At 40.9% G+C, this 19,546-nt stretch overlaps 2 protein-coding genes across 8 annotated transcripts in view; both read left to right on the top strand.

The window, feature by feature from the left end:
- Nucleotides 1–7,827, top strand: part of IL18R1 (interleukin 18 receptor 1) — a 35,623-nt gene extending 27,796 nt beyond the window's left edge. For 3 of the 4 annotated variants that reach the window (XM_030310334.1, XM_030310335.1, XM_030310333.1), the window contains exons 11-12: nt 5,134–5,292; nt 7,089–7,827. In XM_030310334.1, the coding sequence (XP_030166194.1) occupies nt 5,134–5,292; nt 7,089–7,444 (515 nt within the window). In that variant the 3' untranslated portion in view covers nt 7,445–7,827. The remainder of the gene's footprint in view (nt 1–5,133; nt 5,293–7,088) is intronic. The other variant, XM_030310336.1, reaches the window with a different exon arrangement.
- A 9,082-nt stretch (nt 7,828–16,909) lies between these two features.
- LOC115510457 (interleukin 18 receptor accessory protein) overlaps nt 16,910–19,546 on the top strand; it is a 33,275-nt gene continuing 30,638 nt past the window's right edge. For 3 of the 4 annotated variants that reach the window (XM_030310325.1, XM_030310326.1, XM_030310324.1), the window contains exons 1-3: nt 16,912–17,006; nt 17,098–17,299; nt 18,805–18,908. The gene's annotated coding sequence lies outside the window, so the exon portion shown is untranslated. Of the gene's footprint in view, nt 17,007–17,097; nt 17,300–18,804; nt 18,909–19,546 lie in introns of all 4 variants that reach the window. The other variant, XM_030310327.1, reaches the window with a different exon arrangement.

Raw genomic sequence — 19,546 nt, 5'->3', positions numbered from 1 at the left:
GTCAGTTAAGTGTCTGACTTCGGCTCAGGTCATGATCTCACGGTTCGTGGGTTCAAGCCCCACGTCAGGCTCTGTGCTGACAGCTCAGAGCCTGGAGGCTGTTTGGATTCTGTGTCTCCCTCTCTCTCTGCCCCTTCCCCACTCACACTCTTTCTCTGTCTCAAAAATGAATAAACATTAAAAAATTTTTAAAAAGAATTCAAATAAAGAAACATTAATCTTCATTTCATTTTGATTATACTTCATGTGTGGTAGAGGTTTGTCCGTGGGAAAAATTGATTTGAACGTAGCATCTCTCACAAATGTTGTCTTGTATCACCTTTTTGTGTGCTTGCTCATATGTTGTCAAAAACTGTTCTCTAATTGTTTTATGCACACATGTCACGTTCTCCTTCATGGCCTGTGAGATGCTTGTGCCCACGAGCTGTCGTTATTCACACACAATCTGGGCATCTTAAACAATATGCACATTCAATAAACTTCATTTCAATGGAATTGAATTGTATTATGGTTCATTATTTTAACCTGACAAAGAAGGCTGCATGATGTATCTACAGGAACCCCGGACTAGAAGTCAAATGACCCGGGTTCTAGTTTCCTAGAACTGCCTGTTTTTATCTATGGCTGTTTCTGTGTGGCAACTCTGTGCCTAGGTTTCTCTACTTTTAAAGGTGATTTAAAGAAGTCCTCAAGTTTCAAGATAGTTACTGAATCATGTATACTTTAATAAAAAAGAAAGATGGCTACTGAATTTAAAAAAATCAGTCTACCCCATTAAACTTGCTTGTGTGTGTGTGTGTGTGTGTGTGTGTGTGTGTGTAGGACACACATAGTTCAAAACACAAAAAGTCTGAGAAATGATGCAACAGAATATCTCCCTGTCATCCTATCCTATGTCTGTTCTTCCCACTTCATCCACCATTGACAGTATAGCCGAACAAATAACGATATAGAATCAAATTCCGCTCCAACGAATGTTCGCATATCATGTACACTATTTTTAACTTTGATTTAATATGCCTTGGATGCACTTCTATAGTAGTTTGTAAAGTCTCTCGGTTGTTAGGCTTGCCCAGTGTTTTATTTCTGCAGATGTCTCACTGTCTATTTGGTCACCTTGTGGGTTATTGAAGACAACTTGTTATTACTGAAATGATGTGACAGATAGTTTTGTACAGTCATTGGTTCAACTGTGGGCAGTATAAGTGAAGGAAGAATTCTCAAGGGTAGACACAATTGTTACTTTGGCGGATATTGCCAATTTGCCCCCCATATTACTATACCACTGCCACCTTCAAAGAATGGGGTCACTTTTGTCCCATGACCTTACCCAAAATCTTTTGAGTATGTGCCAATCTGATAGGTAAATTGTTGTATTTCCGTGTAGTTTTCGTTTGCCATTTCGCTTCCTATGCAAGAGTCACTATTGATTTGTGTAAGACTCATTTGTATTTCCTTTCTCAAAGTACTCATTCATAGCCTTTGCCATTTTTTCTTTTGGGTTGTTGGCTTTTCTTTTTCTTGTTTATGTCTAGGAGCTATTTCTAGTTTAAGGAGTCTAGCCTGTTGTCTATAATATGAAATGAAAATATTATTCCCAGATTGTAATCTGCCTTTTGACTTTGCTTATAGTAGTGTCACATGTGGAAGATTTTTTTTGTTATTCTTGAAGGATAATTGAACACACTGCTATGTTAGTTTCAGGTGTACATTTTTATTTTTATGGATTTTTTAAATCTAGATCTGCGATCAGAAGTAGAAAGACCCTCCTCTCCTCAAGTTATGAAAGAAGTCTCAGATTTTTCACATTTGCAACTTTTAATTAATAATATAAAATTAGGAATACCTGAGTGGCTCAGTCGGTTGAGCATCTGACTCTTGATCTCAGTTCAGTTCGTGATCTCACGGTTTGTGGGATCAAGCCCCATGTTGGGCTCTGCGCTGACAGCACGGAGCCAGCTTGAGGCTCTCTCTCTCTCTCAAAAATAAAAATAAATTTAAAAAATAATATAAAATTAGCAAAGCTAGTTAATTTAGCTTTGAGCCTGTGTGTGTGCAATTTTGGAGATGGAGAGAAATGCTGCCAGCAACCGAAAAGTCTCTTGTTGGCCCTTTCTGAACAGGTCTCTACTTGCATTGACCAGAAAGTATCTCAAAATGAGCATTCACTAATATCTCTCTTTCTGATCTTCAGCTAAGATTTTTTCTCCCTCGTTGTTGTGTTTGACACAATCCACATTTTTTCAGTTCACGCTTCCTACCTCCCGATGTAGTGGTGCATGGAAACATTTACAGATGTGCTCTACATCAGCTATATTTAAAAGTGTGGTCCATGACAGAGATCACTTGTGGAAAAGGGCAGAAATGGAGATAAAGTGCAAAAATTTAAACTTTCCTGGCCAATTGATATTGCTGCAATATCCAAGAATGTTTTCAGTACTGGTTTATGAAGGACTGGAAATGAAACAAATCAACCCAAGCCAGTCAAATTAAATGAAAACATGGTCACTCGCTGAACACAGTTTGAGAAGCTCTGGCCTGATTCCTTAAAGTCCCAAATGCCCATTCACATGAGGACTTCGTTTATACAGAACCCAAAATAATTATTATTAGCTTTCCGATACCTTATCTTAAGCACTTTACTTTGTTATCAAAGCCAGCAAGCCGTTCATTACCTGGGTTTAAAGTAAATTAGAATATAAATTACAAGATTTGCTAAACCAAGAAGAGAACTGCTTGAAATAAGGCATTTGAAAATTAATTAATAGTTGAAAAACTAATTTTCCATGGGTAAGAGTAAATCTATATTACTTGCATATTACAGTATAAATTTGGCTGAATTGTCTTTCCAGTTTATTGCAATTAGTTACATCATGATTACAAAAAAAGAGTACCTTTTAAAAAAGTGTACTTATTTATTTCTTACTCCTTGGTGCCTATTCTAATCGTTGACATAATGACTATTAATGGAAACACTAGCTCTTACACTAATAAATAGCTGTATTTCACAGCAATCTAACAGAATTACTTGGGGGACCCACTTACTGATTAAACTAGGAACTGGCTCTTTTTTTTATAGCAGCTTTTCCTACCTCCGATATGCATATTAATTCTACAGTTTTTACCAAAATGTCCTTTCTTTTCTTTTTTTTTAAAGTTGACATTTATTTTGAGAGAGAGAGAGAGAGAGAGAGAGAGAAAGTGGGGGGGGGGACACAGAGAGAGGGAGAGAGAGATAATCCAAAGTGCTATCAGCACAGAGCCCAATGCAAGGCTCAAACTCGTGAACCGGGAGATCATGATCTGAGCCAAAGTCAGACGCCTAACCCACTGAGCCACCCAGGCGCCCCTGTCCTTTCTTTTGTATGCATGCGATTCTGCTAACCAGTTGCTTTAAATCAACAGTAGGCTCTGACTTGAACTGCTGAACCTGAATGCTGTAGGTGGAATTGAAGAAGCTTTGCCAGAAACAGAAATTGTTGTTTTGTGAGCCATTGAAGGTACCGGGGCTGAATTGTTGAGCATGCATGATGTGGCACCACAAAGAACATGGAACTGGAATGGTTTCATCCTATTAGATTTTCATAAAGGACCCAGTGATATTTAGCTTTCAACTCAGCAGCAAGTTCATGATTCCAATAACACAGGCAAGCGTACATCTAACTCCTGTACCATCTAACAAACTGTCACGGCTTAGGGGTAGACCACGCCCCACCCACTGCCCCTTCTTCCTCTACCAATCCCAGTTAGCATCAATTGTATCATTTAGGACTTGGCTCAAAATTTCTTTTTCTCGGAAAGCGTGTCCCCTGGAGATCACGCTGTAGTGTCTGACTGTTTTGATTCTGTTTGTTTTGCTGGTTTTGTCACACCGTCTGGCATCTGCTAATGTGTTCTTTGTAAACTTTTTCAAATTGTTGGGTCTGTCTGCTTTGTCTTCTCAAACAGATTGGACGAAGGTAGAGGAGACAGAGATGTATGTAATTTTGTAGTTACCCAATTAGTACAATGGTCTTTGTTGCTTAGGTAACACTTTCATCTTGGCTTTGTCGCCTTAACCTCCTGAAAGCGCTTCATTATCAGGAATTAAATAGGAGCAGATGTTATTATCAGTGAAAACCTTTCAACAGACTGGAAGTTTTCATATTGGCATCTAGTACCTGTGCTCTTGGTTTGGGGAGTAGATTCCCGGGATCCATCACTTACATATAACACCTAGTGCTCATCCCAGCAGGTGCCCTCCTCAATGCCCATCACCCATTTTCCCCTCTTCCCCGTCCCCCGCCCATCAACCTTCAGTTTATTCTCTATTTAAGAGTCTCTTATGGTTTGCCTCCCTCCCTCTCTGTTTGTAACTATTTTTTCCCCTTCCCTTCCCACATGGTCTTCTGTTAAATCACCTCTATTGTCTCTTCTCACTTGCCAATGTAAACTCTCAGCTTTGTTTCTGTCTTGGCTTTCCAGTGAGTCATTCTGAGAGTAGACATATGAGGATGCTGCTGGTAGAATTAGGTGATACAAGAAATCCGAGATGAGATTTGCTTTCCAATTCTAGACTGAGGATATATTTGGTCTCCTGGGCTTTAACTGCTTTTAAATTCCTTGAGCTCCTGGATCTAGTATTTATCCCCATCCTTCTATAGTATCCAAAAAAGGGAGTCTTAATGTACATGCAAAAAAACAATTTGCTGGTTGGTTGCTTGATTAGCATATGAGATTTGGTGATGCTATTTTTTGTTTGTCTTTAATAATGAATTTATTTCTTGTGTTTGACAACTTAAAAAGTCATAGATAAAGAATAATGTCTAAAAAGAATCCGAGAACCAAAATATATTTGATGGACCTTACTTACGGGTTACCTAGTTTAAACATTCTTGCTCTAATTTTTAATTTGTTTTCTAGCAAAAATATTTTCTTTATTCTTTTTTAAATGGCTTCATTGAGCTCCAATTGATATACAAGGAACAGTACATATTTAATGTGTACAATTTGATTATAGATGCTGTACAGATAGATGCTCTATTTCATCTTTCCTTTTCATTGGTTCCACTCCCATTTTTCATGCCTTTTGCTCAAATTCGTACTTAAACTTTTATTTGCACTGTAATTAAAAGAGTAAACCTTATTTCCTAGATGGGAAAACATACGATGCTTTTGTGTCTTACCTAAAAGAATGTGGACCCGAAAATGGAGAGGAGCACACCTTTGCTGTGGAGATTTTGCCCAGGGTGTTGGAGAAACACTTTGGGTATAAGTTATGCATATATGAAAGGGATGTAGTGCCTGGAGGAGGTAAGAAAGGGAATACAAGATAGGGAACTGGTGGAGAGATTTTCCTTGTAAAAGATGAATAGTTCAGCCTTACAAAAGACAACCCCGTTTTGCCTTAAAAACAAATGAACGCGATTCTCTAAACCAAAAGTGACCAGCTAAATCAGTAGAATCAGTAGTGACAAAAAAGCTAACTACGTTACTTCTGAGAGTCACCTCTTTGGGCCCCAGGCTCTTCAATGTGCTTCCTACTTCTCTGAACCTTTGGGGAAAGGGCATTCCACTTTCAGAACCAGGCCCAGAATCGGCATTGTCGTGAAGCATTTATCTAGAGATGCCCCACAGTAGGAATATCTCTTTTGGTAATGTTTTATACAGCAGAACGGGATTCTCTGCACTATAAACACAGTTCATTCTTACCAGAAAATACTTATTCTTTGTTGGGTTGGCATTGGTGTGAAAATTACGGTAGAAAAGGGTGAATAAAAGGAGATTGATGATTCATGTCGGATTTTAGACATGAAATTCAGTTTTTTACTAGTATATGAATATAAACAACCCTAAAACATACATTGAAGCAAATTCCAGTTTGAAGCCAAGAAATTTAGTAACATTTCCGTATATTTTCTCTGAAGTCTTCCAGAGCAAATATCTGAAATCTGCGTCAGAATGTTTTGGGGGCTGGTGCATTACCAAGGATACAATATAAATATTTTCATTGTCACTATCATCCATTCATGCAACATATACTGAGTTCCAGCCTTGTGCCAAAATCTGAGCTTGGCATTGAAAACATAGCAGTAAATAAGGAATAGTTGTGGTCCCCTCCCACCCACCCAGAATACAAATGAGAAAGGGAAAATACTACCAATTAGAAGGAGAAAGCATACTAATTTTTAATAAATTAATTAATTAAATAGATTTCTTCTCGGTTCTTATATAAAAATAAAGAATGTTGTGTATTTAATTGTAATTAGTTTGGATTAAAACGTCTATTTGAGAAAGGGTAGAGGTCTAAACCAGAAATTGGCAACCCATCACCCACGGGTCAGATCCAGTCTGTCACCTCTGTTGAAACACAGCAAGGTGACATCTGTTCATGTGTTGTCTGTGGCTCCTTTGAGCTACATGGCAGAGATGAGCAGTGTGACAAAGATGGTGTGAAAAGCCTGGAATATTCGCTATCTGGCCCTTTACAGAATGTTTGTCAACTTCTGGTCTGGACTAACTGTGGGATGGATATCTATCTATATATCTATATCTATATTTATATCTATATCTATATCTGTATATCTATATCTCCATATAGATCTATCTCCATATAGATATAGATATATAGATATATAATCTTTAAATTTGGATTTTAGTGTGCTCCTCCCTGCCTGTGGAGAGGCAAGCAAGATAGCATGATGGTTAGGAACAGGTGCTCCAGAACTAGACCACCTAGGTTCTGATTCTGCCATTTACGAGCTGTGTGACTCCAGGCAAGTTACTTAACCACTCTGTGCTTTGGCTTCCTCATCTGTAAAATGGTGGTGATGACAATACTCTCTTCATAGGATCATTATGATGCTTTAGTAAGTTGATATACATAAAACATTTAGAAGAGGGAGTGGCATAGAATTAGTGCCAACTTCATTATTGTTTTCTAGATGATTGTTTTCCATAGGTGTATAGAATTAAGAATAAATGGTTTATCTTGAAAAACTTACTAGTGAAGTAAGTTAAATAACACAGAATTAGACTGTGCAAAATGATTTTCATCTCCTGTCTCTTTTAGTTCTCTTTAATTACTTTGCCACATCTTGCCTTTTCAGCTATTGTTGATGAAATCCACTCATTGATAGAGAAAAGCCGAAGACTGATCATTGTCCTAAGTAAAAGCTACATGTCTAATGAAGTCAGGTATGAACTTGAAAGTGGACTCCATGAAGCTCTGGTAGAAAGGAAAATTAAAATCATCTTAATTGAATTTACACCTGTCAGTGACTTCACATTCTTCCCCCAATCACTAAAGCTTTTGAAATCTCACAGAGTTCTGAAGTGGAACGCTGATAAACCTCTGTCGTATAACTCAAGGTTCTGGAAGAATCTTCTGTACCTGATGCCTGCAAAAGTGGTCAAGCCTCGTGGAACTGAATCTGAAGTCTTCCCTGTTCTTTCACAGTCCTGATCTTTAGAAAAGCCAAATGTAAGAAAGAGCTCTTGACGCTCTGGGCTCGGAGCGGAGGAGCCTATTTTTAACAAAGGGCACTATTAAAAATATTTGGCTCTCTGAAAATCTTACTTACAGTCTGAAGATGAAAGTCATCACTAGGTTGCCAGAGATAGGACTAAACATTGAGCTGTGGTCATGTGCTCCCAGTGGAACCCAGAATTCAAAAGCAACAGACCTCTTCTGTTTCTTCCTCCTCCGTAACTGTCTACAGGTGCTCATTCTCAATCCATATTCAGCAACGGTGAGGCTGGGCACAAAGCAAAGAAACTTAAGCCCTAAAAAAGGGTACATCTTCACGTTTTTAATGCTCATGATTGAACTAAAGGATTTTAAGTTCATGAAGTGGCATTTTTTTTTTCAATATATGAAGTTTATTGTCAAATTGGTTTCCATACAACACCCAGTGCTCATCCCAAAAGGAGCCCTCCTCAATACCCATCACCCACCCTCCTCTCCCTCCCACCCCCCATCAACCCTCAGTTTGTCCTGTTTTTAAGAGTCTCTTATGCTTTGGCTCTCTCCCACTCTAACCTCTTTTTTTTTTCCTTCCCCTCCCCCATGGGTTTCTGTTAAGTTTCTCAGGATCCACATAAGAGTGAAACCATATGGTGTCTGTCTTTCTCTGTATGGCTTATTTCACTTAGCATCACTCTCTCCAGTTCCATCCACGTTGCTACAAAGGGCCATATTTCATTCTTTCTCATTGATGAAGTGGCGTTTTCTATGATCCTGTAGGTGACGTAGTAACTGCAATGGTGCCTTCACTTCCCCACAGTGCCTCCTACCTCTAAGCACTGTGGAGAGTGCCTGGGATGGGGCAGAGAGCAGGTGGGGCTGTGTGCAGAGTAGGGGACCGAGGTGTGCCAAGTCCTTGGCCTCAGGACGTGCTCGGCGTGTGCTGACCACAGCTGCAGACCCGCAGTTACTGGAACCCCCCTAAAGCACTGCACAGGGCTTGCTTAATTGGGCCTGTTTGGAGGGAACTTCCCCAAATGCTGAGACACACGTTTTCATTGAAATCATTCTCAGGGTCTTTCAAAACTGGTCTAAAACATTTGTTGATTTAACGAACAGGAATGTTTATAGACAGGATGGTGCCAGACCAGATTTTCCATATTCACTGTTAGCCACTGGTATTCATTAGCCACAGCAAAAAAAAAAAAAAAAAAAAAAAAAAAAAAAAAGTTACTTGCTTGATTTTTTTTTTAATTATATATTAAAAAAATTTTTTTTTTCAACGTTTGTATTTATTTTTGGGACAGAGAGAGACAGAGCATGAACGGGGGAGGGGCAGAGAGAGAGGGAGACACAGAGTCGGAAACAGGCTCCAGGCTCTGAGCCATCAGCCCAGAGCCCGACGCGGGGCTCGAACTCACGGACCGCGAGATCATGACCTGGCTGAAGTCGGACGCCCAACCGACTGCGCCACCCAGGCGCCCCTAATTATATATTTTAAATGCCGTTAATGTGGAGGCAGCAGGGCATGGTTGTCGAGCATGAGCCGTGCAGTCAAGATGCTGGGGTTCGAATCCTATGTGCTAGCTACTTACTTCTGTGTGGCCCCTGGAATCTTTTCTAACCGGTCTGTGCCTCAGTGTCCTCATCTGTAAAACTGGAATGTAGAGTAGTTGTACCTACTTCATAGGGGAACCAAATGAATAAAGTACCTACCACAGTTCTTGGCACAGACTTAATAGTTCATGTGTTGTTATTACTATTATTAATTGTCACTATTAATTGTCATCATTAATTGTTAGCTCATTTATTTAGCAGTGAACTAAAATACTAGCCAGAGAGCAGGAAAAGGAAAGAGATCTGGAAGGAAGGCGGTTTTGACTTGAGGACATTTGTACACGGAGAGAAGCATATGGGAGAAGCATATCAATAGGGAAAAAGAGATTTCTTCCTTGGAGGCGTGAAACTTGACATTGGGAGACATGTGTCTGTCTCCCTAAAGCAAGCACAGCCCTGTGGGACTTCTTGGTGGCCTCAGCAATAATGGCTGTCCATGGAAATCACTGAGTGAGTGACAAATATCTGCCTTACACAGAAAGGAAAGATTTGGGTAGATCTGGAAGCCTGGTTAGGCTATATGGATGCAGCCTGAATGTTCCAGACAGATTTAAACCAGACACTGTTTAAAACGGCTGTGGTAGATATTGCTGAAAATTAAAAAAAAAAAAAAAGATTTTATTAGATTTTCAGTGGTAGAAAGTGATTTGCTTTTTGGAGAGCTTAAAACTTTGTGTGCTAGTTGGATGGCTAAAAAAGTAAAATAATTTAATTATGTGTGAAAACATACAGTCAAGAGAAATGTTATTGCTAACATCAGAGTCTCTACTATGTAGACTGATTTTGCTTTTCTCTTCTATTATGTGTGCTGTAAAATATATTAAGTGTGTTATTATTAAGTTTTGCATTAAGTGTGTTAAATGAGTACATTAAACATATGCTTTAAAAGACATTAATATAAACCTTTGGTCCAGTGCCCTTAATTTTGAAATGTCTCTGGATGCCTTTTTCACTTATGTGAACATTCCCCTTCCTCATTCTCAATATAGATGTCTACCTGTTTTAATAAGATATGGGTCATTCGAAATGAACTTCTACACCTATCTTCTTCTGCCTTTTTTTTTTTATGTCAACTCACTTTGTATGTACCTTCTTCGTTCTACCTTCCATCCAGGAGCAAAAAGAGAATTCTCTTCTACAAAGCCACAAAGCCACTCAATACGCAGCACAAGAATTAGCTCTTCACACGCCAGTTGATTCGCGTGCATATTTTTAAGTCTAAGTGCAAACAGTTCCAGCTGGGACCAACAAATAGCTATTATTGATAGAATAATGGCATTCTCTTCTGTGGATTCAGGTGTCCTTAAATGGTGGGGTCGATTTCAGAGAATCAGTGAATAGCCAGCCATCCAAGATGGATAAAATACTCCATGTATGTCTACTATGTGCTGCAACATTTACTAACATAGAGTTATATTCTTTTAAAGCAGAGAGCTTATTACCCACATAGTCCAAAGCCAGGAACGGGGTAAGTCCGGGGATTGACCCAGGTCACACGACTAGCTAGTGAGACAGGCAGGGGCAGACAGGTGTATCATCTCTTCTCTTTGGAATTGCCTGTTGGACAGTGAGTCTTGAGATGAGTTTTTGGAAGTGCTGGCACTTTCCCGGGAAGGCAACTTATACTAGGGGAGTCTAGGACACGGCCTGCAGAAGAGAGGAAGCGTGGCTGCTTAGGACTACCTCCAAGGAGGACACAAGAATATGAAGGCTCTTCAGTCTTTCTTCTAGGACACTAGGGTAAGGATGGAGGGGACAAATGGCACTCCAGCCCTCACAGGATGAAAGTGTACACTTGATTGGAGCATGTCTTCTGTGGCATCTGCCAAGGTAGAGGGAGTTGGGCCTCTGGCGGGTACTAGAAGCTCATGCTATGCTGATGCTGATGGTTGGCCAGGACTGTCGGCCAGGCACACAGGGGGTGAACTTCCCTCCAGCTGTCAACATACTTGCCTAAAGCAGGACACTGGCGAACCCAGTGCTCAAGGCAGATCTGAGGGAGGACACCCAACCTCTGAGGAGGCCAACTTCCTGAGCAGAAGCGACTCTAAGAGATGGGCTCAGGAGCACTGGAGGGCTCTTCAAAGGGTGACCAAGCCACAAATCTAACAGGAAACGGTATATGTGTGCCATGGGTGGGACACTGGGTCTATCCCGTGTGCTACACTGATAATGATCACAGTCCAGGCTGGGGGCTCTGAAACTAACGTCTCCATTTCTGTGTGAGGTTTGTGATGTCAAGCTGTTGTCTCTTTACAGCCTATGTTGTGGTGGCTCATACATAACCAGGCAAAGTAATTTATGTTATACCCATTCATATATCAAGATCTATAACGTGATGCGTGTGCTTAATAATTAATGGTGAACATGTTAAGAATAGACTTCCAGATTGTGTTTGGGGAGTCCTAGGGCTCCTCATGGTGCCTTAGGGACCATCCTGGGCAGCAGGGTGGAGTGAGGGGGAAACAGGTGAGCTTCCCCCAGCTCTCTTCCCACTGCCATGCCTTCAAGATAGTTCAATCAGTGCAACGTGGCTTTTACCCATTTTTATGTTGAGGTTGCACATAATGATTTTATTTAACAAAATAAAGTATCTCTGAATGGGTCATGCTTTAGATGTAATGGACATAATCTTCTTTAGCTAGTTTAAACAGAGATGGCTGGGGGAGCCTGGGTGGCTCTGTCGGTTAAGCCTCCCACTTCGATTCAGGTCATGATCTCACAGTTCATGCGTTCAAGCCCTGCCTCAGGCTATGTGTGGACAGCCCAGAGCCTGGAGCCTGCTATGGATTCTGTGTCTCCCTCTCTCTGCCCCTCCCTTCCTTGAGCTCCGTCTCTCCCACTCTCTCAAAGATAAATAAGCATTCAAAAAATTTTTTAAAAAATCTTAAACAGAGACAATTCTAGAATTGCTGAGACAGGAAAAGAAACCGACCTTAGGCTCATCTTCCAAGAACATCTTCCAAAGTCACAAGGCACCGGGCTACCAAAGGAGCTGCTGATCCTGCAGTAGACAGGAAGAAATCTGCCAAATCTGGAAGCTCCTGCTTACAGCTGCCAGTTCCTGACCTAGTCTATAGTCCAAGTTGAGGGAAAGCCCCATACTGTGGGATTGCCAAGGGCTGGAAAAGCCACTTGCTTCTGGGCACCTGAGTCCTCCAGAACCGACGTCATTATTAATTTGCTTTACCCCATAATAAACATAATAGCCTCAGAACGATTCATAATACTAACACAGCCGTATACATTTTGTTTAGTAAAGACAGTTCGAGATTTTTTGGGGGGTACTATTTTATACCTTCAGAATATCCCATCAGAATATAATAAAGTCAGGCTCTTATGATATAGAACCATTTGGAATTATTCCTCTTGATACCGTTTTGCCAACCCAATAAACAGTTCGATTCCTTTGATTTCGATTTTTAGGGTTTGCTTCTCAAAATTTTGTTTTGTTTGATAATAATGCAAAAATAGCTACAGCCTTCTAGAGCCAATCTACAAAACAAGGTGTATGCAGAAAATGCCAGTTTCTATTCCCTTCCCTATTTGTCTGCTCCTTCCCCTGTAGGCAAAGCTTTCTAAAAATGTCAACGTAGCCTTCCTTTTTAATGTAAATAAAAATGCACACATATTTAAATCCCCTCCCTTCGTACAGACAAATGGTAGGATATTAGAAGCAACTTTTCCACCCTCTTTTCCCATTTCAGAATGTATTCCAGAATCACTGCCTAATTGCCTATGGTGCTATTTCTCATTCTTGTAGCTACATGATACACCATTGTGTGGCTGTACTACAGTTTATTTGGCCAGTATCAAATGTTTCCAGTTTTTTTTGCAATTTTAGATACCGTTGTAAACAGTAGTCTTATGCATACATCTTTTCACATTTTCCCTAGAATATTTGGGAGATATATTCCTAAATGTAGGATCTCTGTGTCAGAGGGCAATGCATGCGTACTTTGGCCTAATATGGCCAGCTTCCTTTTCACAGGGATTGTCATTTGGTATTCCCATTAGCAATGTAAGGGGTAATTATCCCTTAGCTTCTGCCAATTTTTCTGCAAAGGCATTGATCTTTTTCATCTCTGTTGTTGGAACTTCTTTACATAGAAGGCCTTAAGGCACTGCAATGTACGTTGCAAATATTTTGTTTTTCCAATTTATCACTTGTCTTTCTATTTTGCTATTGGCATTTACCCATTTCCTGATTATAGAGAGAATTTGCCCATTCTTCCAATATTCGTATAGATTCACTTTTTAAAATTTAAATCTTTGGGAGGAGCCAACATGACGGAGAAGTAGGGGGACCCAAAGTTCCCTCATCCCTCCAACACGACAGTGTTGAGGTCAGAAGACTTGGAATTCCAGGAATCTGGGCTACCGAGTGACAGAAAAATCTCCAGGGGACCACGGGGACAAGTTGGCGGGCCATAGGTACATGATTGCGAATTGGTGGCGTAGGAACAGAGGGGTGGGATCCCCTTCTGTGGAGAGACAAAAAGGAAGAGAAAGAGAGGCTGTGGAAGTGTAGGACTGTATTTGGACCAGAGAAAACCACGGACTGGGGAATGGAAAAAAAAAACAGAGGAAGAACCAATTTCTGACATGATCCAGGGTTGCGGGACTTTCTCTGGACTGGGGCCTGCTTCCCTGTTGCAGTGCCTGGGAAGGAGGGGAGCCAGTCCTGGGCTCATTCATGAGCTCACAGGCGCAGTAAGAGAGAGTAGTCCCCTTCTTTGAGAGCTGTGGGAAGAAGGCGTATAGCCGCTCCAAGGACAAAAGACCCTGCGGACGCCACCCAGCCAGAGGCCCTTTGTCCGTGGGGCAGAGTGGCACTACCCGGGGCCCAGGGCACGTGGAGCAGGATCCTTCAAGACATCAGGGTTTGAATCCCAGCCGAGCATCCTGGGAGGCACGGGAGACTGTGGAGCAGAACAGAACCGGCCGGCTCGTGCCCGTGGCACTGTGAGGACAGCCTGAACAGAGTGGTCTGGGACACCTGGTCTGGGGAGGGGAGGCTGGGGTGTTGCCGCTTTTCTCCCCATCACCAACGAGGTGGGGCTTCAGGCACCGGACAAGGGGCCCACAGTGGAGGCGGGACCTCCTACCTCCGGTAACTGCTTATCTCCCAGAGCTAGATTGACATTGACCAAACCAGACAGCCCCTCCTCCAGGCCACCAGTTCCAAGGTATCAGTCCAGCAGTTTTGCATTTTCTGATTTGATTCTTGGTCAATTCTTATTTTATACACACACACACACACACACACACATTATATCATATCATATCATATCATATCATATCATAAACATGTAATATAGTATTATAGAATATATATACATATATACGTATATATACCTTTATATATTTTTTTTCCTTCCTTTTCCTCCTCTTATTTCTTCCCTTTTCTAGTCTAGTTATTCCGGTTGTTGTTTTGTTTAAGCAGACATTTTTAATCTATTCTTTTTACACTGCTTCTGTATCTCCTTCTTTATTTTCCTCTCTCTCTCTCTCTCTCTCTGGATTAAGCCATATAGCTTCTCTGATTCTCTGCCTGGTCAATTTTTTTTTCTTTTCTTTTGCCCTGCCCCTGTCCTTTCTCTCTTTGTATGGGGTAAGGCTTCTCTACCACCCCACCTTCTTAAAAAACTGAGATACCATCTCACAGTGGTCAGAGTGGCCAAAATGAACAACTCAGGGAACAACAAATGATGGTGAGGATGTAGAGAAATGGAAACGCTGTTGCACTGTTGGTGGGAATGCAAACTAGCGCAGCGCATTTTTCTCTGTATTTAAGAGTCTCCTATGGTTTGCCTCCCTCCCTCTCTGTTTAAAACTATTTCGTCTCCTTCTCTTCCCCCATGGTCTGTTAAGTTCCTCAAGTTCCACATATGAATAAAATCATATGGAGTTAATCATGCTAATTATAAAGTTCATTAGGAAGAAAGAAACACGCACCACTTTCTTACAGCAGACACAAAGATAAACTCAAAATTGGTGAAAGACCTCAATGTAAGACAGGAAGCCGTTAACGTGCTCGAGGAGAAAGCAGGCAAAAAAACCTCTTTGACCTTGGTGGCAGCGGCTTCTTACTCAACACGTCTCAGGAGGCCAGGGAAACAAAAGCAAAAATGAACTATTGGGACCTCATCAAAATGAAACGCTTATTGGGTACTTATCGGGATGAACACTGGGTGTTGCTCATAGACTCAACTTCTGGGCATGTAAAGCAGAATGTACACGACGGGGACAGAGGAAGGCCCATACAGGATAGTTCATCAATTGCAAGCCTGTTCAAATTCTATTCAGGTGATCAAATTCAGTGTTGAGGTCTGCATTAGGGTTCTGAAACTTCAGAAGGACTGCTTCTACTTCCACATGACTCAAATCCAGTTCAATTCAAAAGTTATTGAAGGGGCGCCTGGGTGGCCTAGTCGGTTGAGCGTCTGACTTCCGCTTGGGTCATGATCTCGTGGTCCATGCGTTCGAGCCCCGCGTCGGGCTCTGTGCTGACAGCTCAGAGCCTGGAGCCTGTTTCGGATTCTGTGTCTCCCTCTCTCTCTGCCCCTCCCCTGCTCATGTTCTGTCTCTCTCTCTCTCTCTCTCTCTCTCTCTGTCAAAAATAAATAAACATTACAAAAAATTCAAAAGTTATTGAATACCTGTCATAAACATCGCCTTATGTTGAACTTTCTCCTTCCATGCTGGCCCCCAGCATTCCATCCTTTCCCCAGCCTCCAGGTCTCCTGCCTTTCTTCTCATCAGTGTGTTGCCCCCAGAGGACACTGGGAGCCTGGAGTTCTACATGCCTTTCAGCTGCTTCCTATGACCTCTCCTGCAATAGGTCTGAAAAACAAACAGTCACATTCTCTTGGAATCCCACACAGATTTATGATTAGTGGCGGGTACATTTGAGGGCTCATTCCCGGCTATAATTGCTAATGCCCTCTTCTACCCTAACCGCAGGTAAACACTTGTTTTGCCTTCATCCCAAAGTGAACTTAGTCTTCACTTGTGTTTTGTGTTCTCCTCCAGTTATGTGTAGAGGTGGTCGTGGGGCTCTGCTGCGCTCAGATGAATCAGCCTTATCTTTCTTAGAATATGAGACTCTTAGGGCACCTGGGTGGCTCGGTCAGTCGGGCATCCAACTGTTGATTTCAGCTCAGGTCATGATCTCACGATTCTTTTTTTTTTTTTTTTTTAAATTTTTTTTTTTCAACATTTATTTATTTTTGGGACATGATCTCACGATTCTTGAGATCAAGCCCCACGTCAGGCTCAGCACTGCCAGCACAGAGCCTGCTTGGGATTCTCTCTCTCCTTCTCTCTCTCTGCCCCTCCCTGGCTCATTCTCTCCCTCACTCAAAATAAACTTAAGAAAAAAAAAAAGAATATGAGACTCTTAAGGGAAGCCAATATCAAGGCTTAACCAGCATGCTTTCTAGGCAGAGCTCTTTCGGACCGTGTGGTCTCAGGATCCTTACAAAAGTGATTTTAGTTGTTCTATCAAAGGAATAGTGGTGCTCTTAATTATACGTTATATTTTGAAGCTTTCTATATTAATGAAAAGGTACCGAAAACCTTGGTGATTTTAAACTTTAAATGTATTTCCTCTCTGTCAATAAATTATTGCTTTATGTAAAGAGCGTCAGAGAGATACTATTTTTTTCCTTTTCCAGAGTTAATAAGTTAGTCATAAGAAAGGCCTAAGTTTATGTCTTAAGGGTTACACTTTCAGAGGTTAGTGTTACAAGACGAAAAAAAAAAAAAAACAACAAAGTTGAGAAATTGAGTGCTATATTCTTTACAGGAAATCCCTGTAAAGGAAACAGGCTTACTCATTCTTTGAACTAAACCTGACCACAAACCTTATCTAGTCGAGGAGGTGGGTCAGAGAAGAGTTTCAGATGTTTCATCTTCAGTACATTTCCTTCTACTGATACAGGTAGTTAATTTGATTTTTCTCTGTGTGATCACGGATTTGGCAGAGACGATGGCCATTTGCAAACTAATGAAAGTTTTCTTTTGTCCTCCAGGTATAACTCATTATTTCCAAGCACGTGTGAGCCAAACGGCTGTTGCATGCTCTCCATGTTCTCTGGCTAGGAAGAAATAATAGTAGAATCCTTTGAAAATGGATATTATTTACACGTTCTTCGGATGCAAAAGCCAACAGTTACTGAAATAAAGACTTGAAGTTCCTTCCTCTTTTTTTCTGTCTTCAGCACAGAAAATAAGGTAAGAATTGGTACATTTTTTCCCACTAGATTTCCTAACCAGAAAACATAAGTTGAGAAAAGAACTTAAATAATTTTCAAAGTGAATTTCTCTCACAATTCCTTTTCACGAGATTTTTAAGTAACAGATTGCCATCTAAGAAAATTGAGATCTTCCTATCTATGGAGTCTTCACTTTATAAAAACATGATGGTTATGAAATATACCTATGTACCATGATTTGAGCATTTTGTGGGACAGGTTCAGAGTAAAAGGACTCAAGATGTTTGTCAAATTCTAATCCCTATCTTGGCTTGATCATAAGATCATAAGGTCAAGTGAGTGAGAGCAGGCACTACACGCTGGATTTTCTGTAATTCCCAGCCAATCAGGTATAAAGCTAACATGGACCATGTGAAAATCATAATAGCATTAATTGAATTCAACAGTTACTATTGTCCTAAACCATATGTCTCTGTGTACCTGTGTTCTCAGTGTAGAATCACTGCTGATCCTGTGAGCAATTATAAAGTACTTTGTTTATCTTTGGCAGTAAGATTTTCCTTCCTAAAGCTCTGTTGACACTTACCTTCCCTAGCATTTTCCTCTCTTTCGCCTTATCTCATCAAAAACTTAGGCCAGCAAAAATTTTAGTTCATTGTCAACCAAAGATAATTGAAGGTGTAGCTTTGACCAATGGAGGCGGAGGAATCTCCAACTTCTAACAAAAGAATTGTGGCTCTCAAAAAGCAGGTATGAGATGTTTTGGAGAAGAGACGCGTCAGATACTTGAGGATGCCCTGTTGGCCTCCTGTCTTCTTCTGTGACAGGATAGCATGTAGTGATGGGACAGTCAGAGGCTTTGAGACCTCTGAATCTGGAAATATTAATCTGGAATAATATTCTTCTAATACTTACCAGATGTGTGATTGTCATTAATATTGGGGACTTCTATTTCAAACAATGTGAGCTTTGGTGGTCCATCAGTAAAACGTGAAGGACAATCATCTTCCCATCTGTGACCAGAAAATAAATGAGAGCAGTGCACTATATTCAGTGACACCTGTCCATGGTTTTAACTCCTATCAACAGAGACTCTACAGACTGTTTTAGATTAAGTTGTCCTTGCCCAATAAAGCATATACTATGCCTCTTGTGTGATTCCATATGATTCGTGAAAGTGTTTTGGTGATGGTGGAATGAGAATCATCACATAGATGTTAAATAGTCTTCAAAAGCAGACATTGACAAACAAGCCACACAGTGTGTTAACCCACATAAATGGGGTTTCCAGAATAGGCTTGTCTTTGTGTTGTTCAGTTGCCACCAGTGCTGACAACAGCTGTTATAACTCAGCCCGGACCCACCTCCCCAAGCTCTATTATTTCTTGAGCAGGGCTTCCCGAGGATGCTCCCTGGACCATAGTGATGGTCCTGACACTCGTTTATAAGGTAGATTCCAAAGTTCTCCTGGCGAATCTGATTTAATATGATTTGGAGAGTCCAGAAATCTGCATTTGTAATCAGTATTCCAGGTGACTCTTGAAATCAAGAAAATTTGAAAAACGATGTCCCAGAGAGAGCTGTAGCATGGAAAGAGCTCCAGGCAACCTGAAGTCCTAGACCAGCAGGTGAGTGCATCATGGAGAGAGCTTCTGTTGGCTCTGGTTGGGATGGAAATTTCTGAGGTCTGGAGACTGCTAGGTGTGGTAATTAATTTGCTATAGGCTTTGGATATTCAAACATGGAATCACAGAAATGTTAAAGCTGAAATGATATTAGAAATCATGTTCTCATGGTTCCCTAGCCAAGGAGCTTAAAAACAATACACATTTCCTATCTTAGACCCCAGAAGTTCTGATTCTCTAGCTGTAAGGTGAAGGGACTACTGACACAGTCCAAATAATTCATTTTGCAGATAAGAAAACTGAAGTACAGAGAGAGGCTAAGTATCTTAACTGGAGTCACACAGCAAGTTAATGGTCAAACGTAGATTGATGTGCATTTGTTCTGACTCCTCTCGAAGTATTCTGCATTTATCTGGATGACAGAACTGATCGTGATTTATACACAAAGCTTTGTCCCAGGATTTGAAGATAAGATTTCTGAAACAGGATCCCTGTTCTTAAGGAGCTCCCAGTCTAGTGGGAGAACACAGTATACGAAATAACAATTACAGTGTGGTGTGGATAACTTACCAACAAGGAGTTACTAAGGTCCTGTTGTTGGCCAGCCGCTATTCCTGGAGAGAGCATGAAGGCTGGAAAAG

This window comes from Lynx canadensis, chromosome A3 (genome assembly GCF_007474595.2).
Source record: "Lynx canadensis isolate LIC74 chromosome A3, mLynCan4.pri.v2, whole genome shotgun sequence".
NCBI classification, from domain to species: Eukaryota; Metazoa; Chordata; class Mammalia; order Carnivora; family Felidae; genus Lynx; species Lynx canadensis.
The sequence above is the reverse complement of the archived record's forward strand: the minus strand, read 5'-3'. Positions and strand labels throughout refer to the sequence as shown.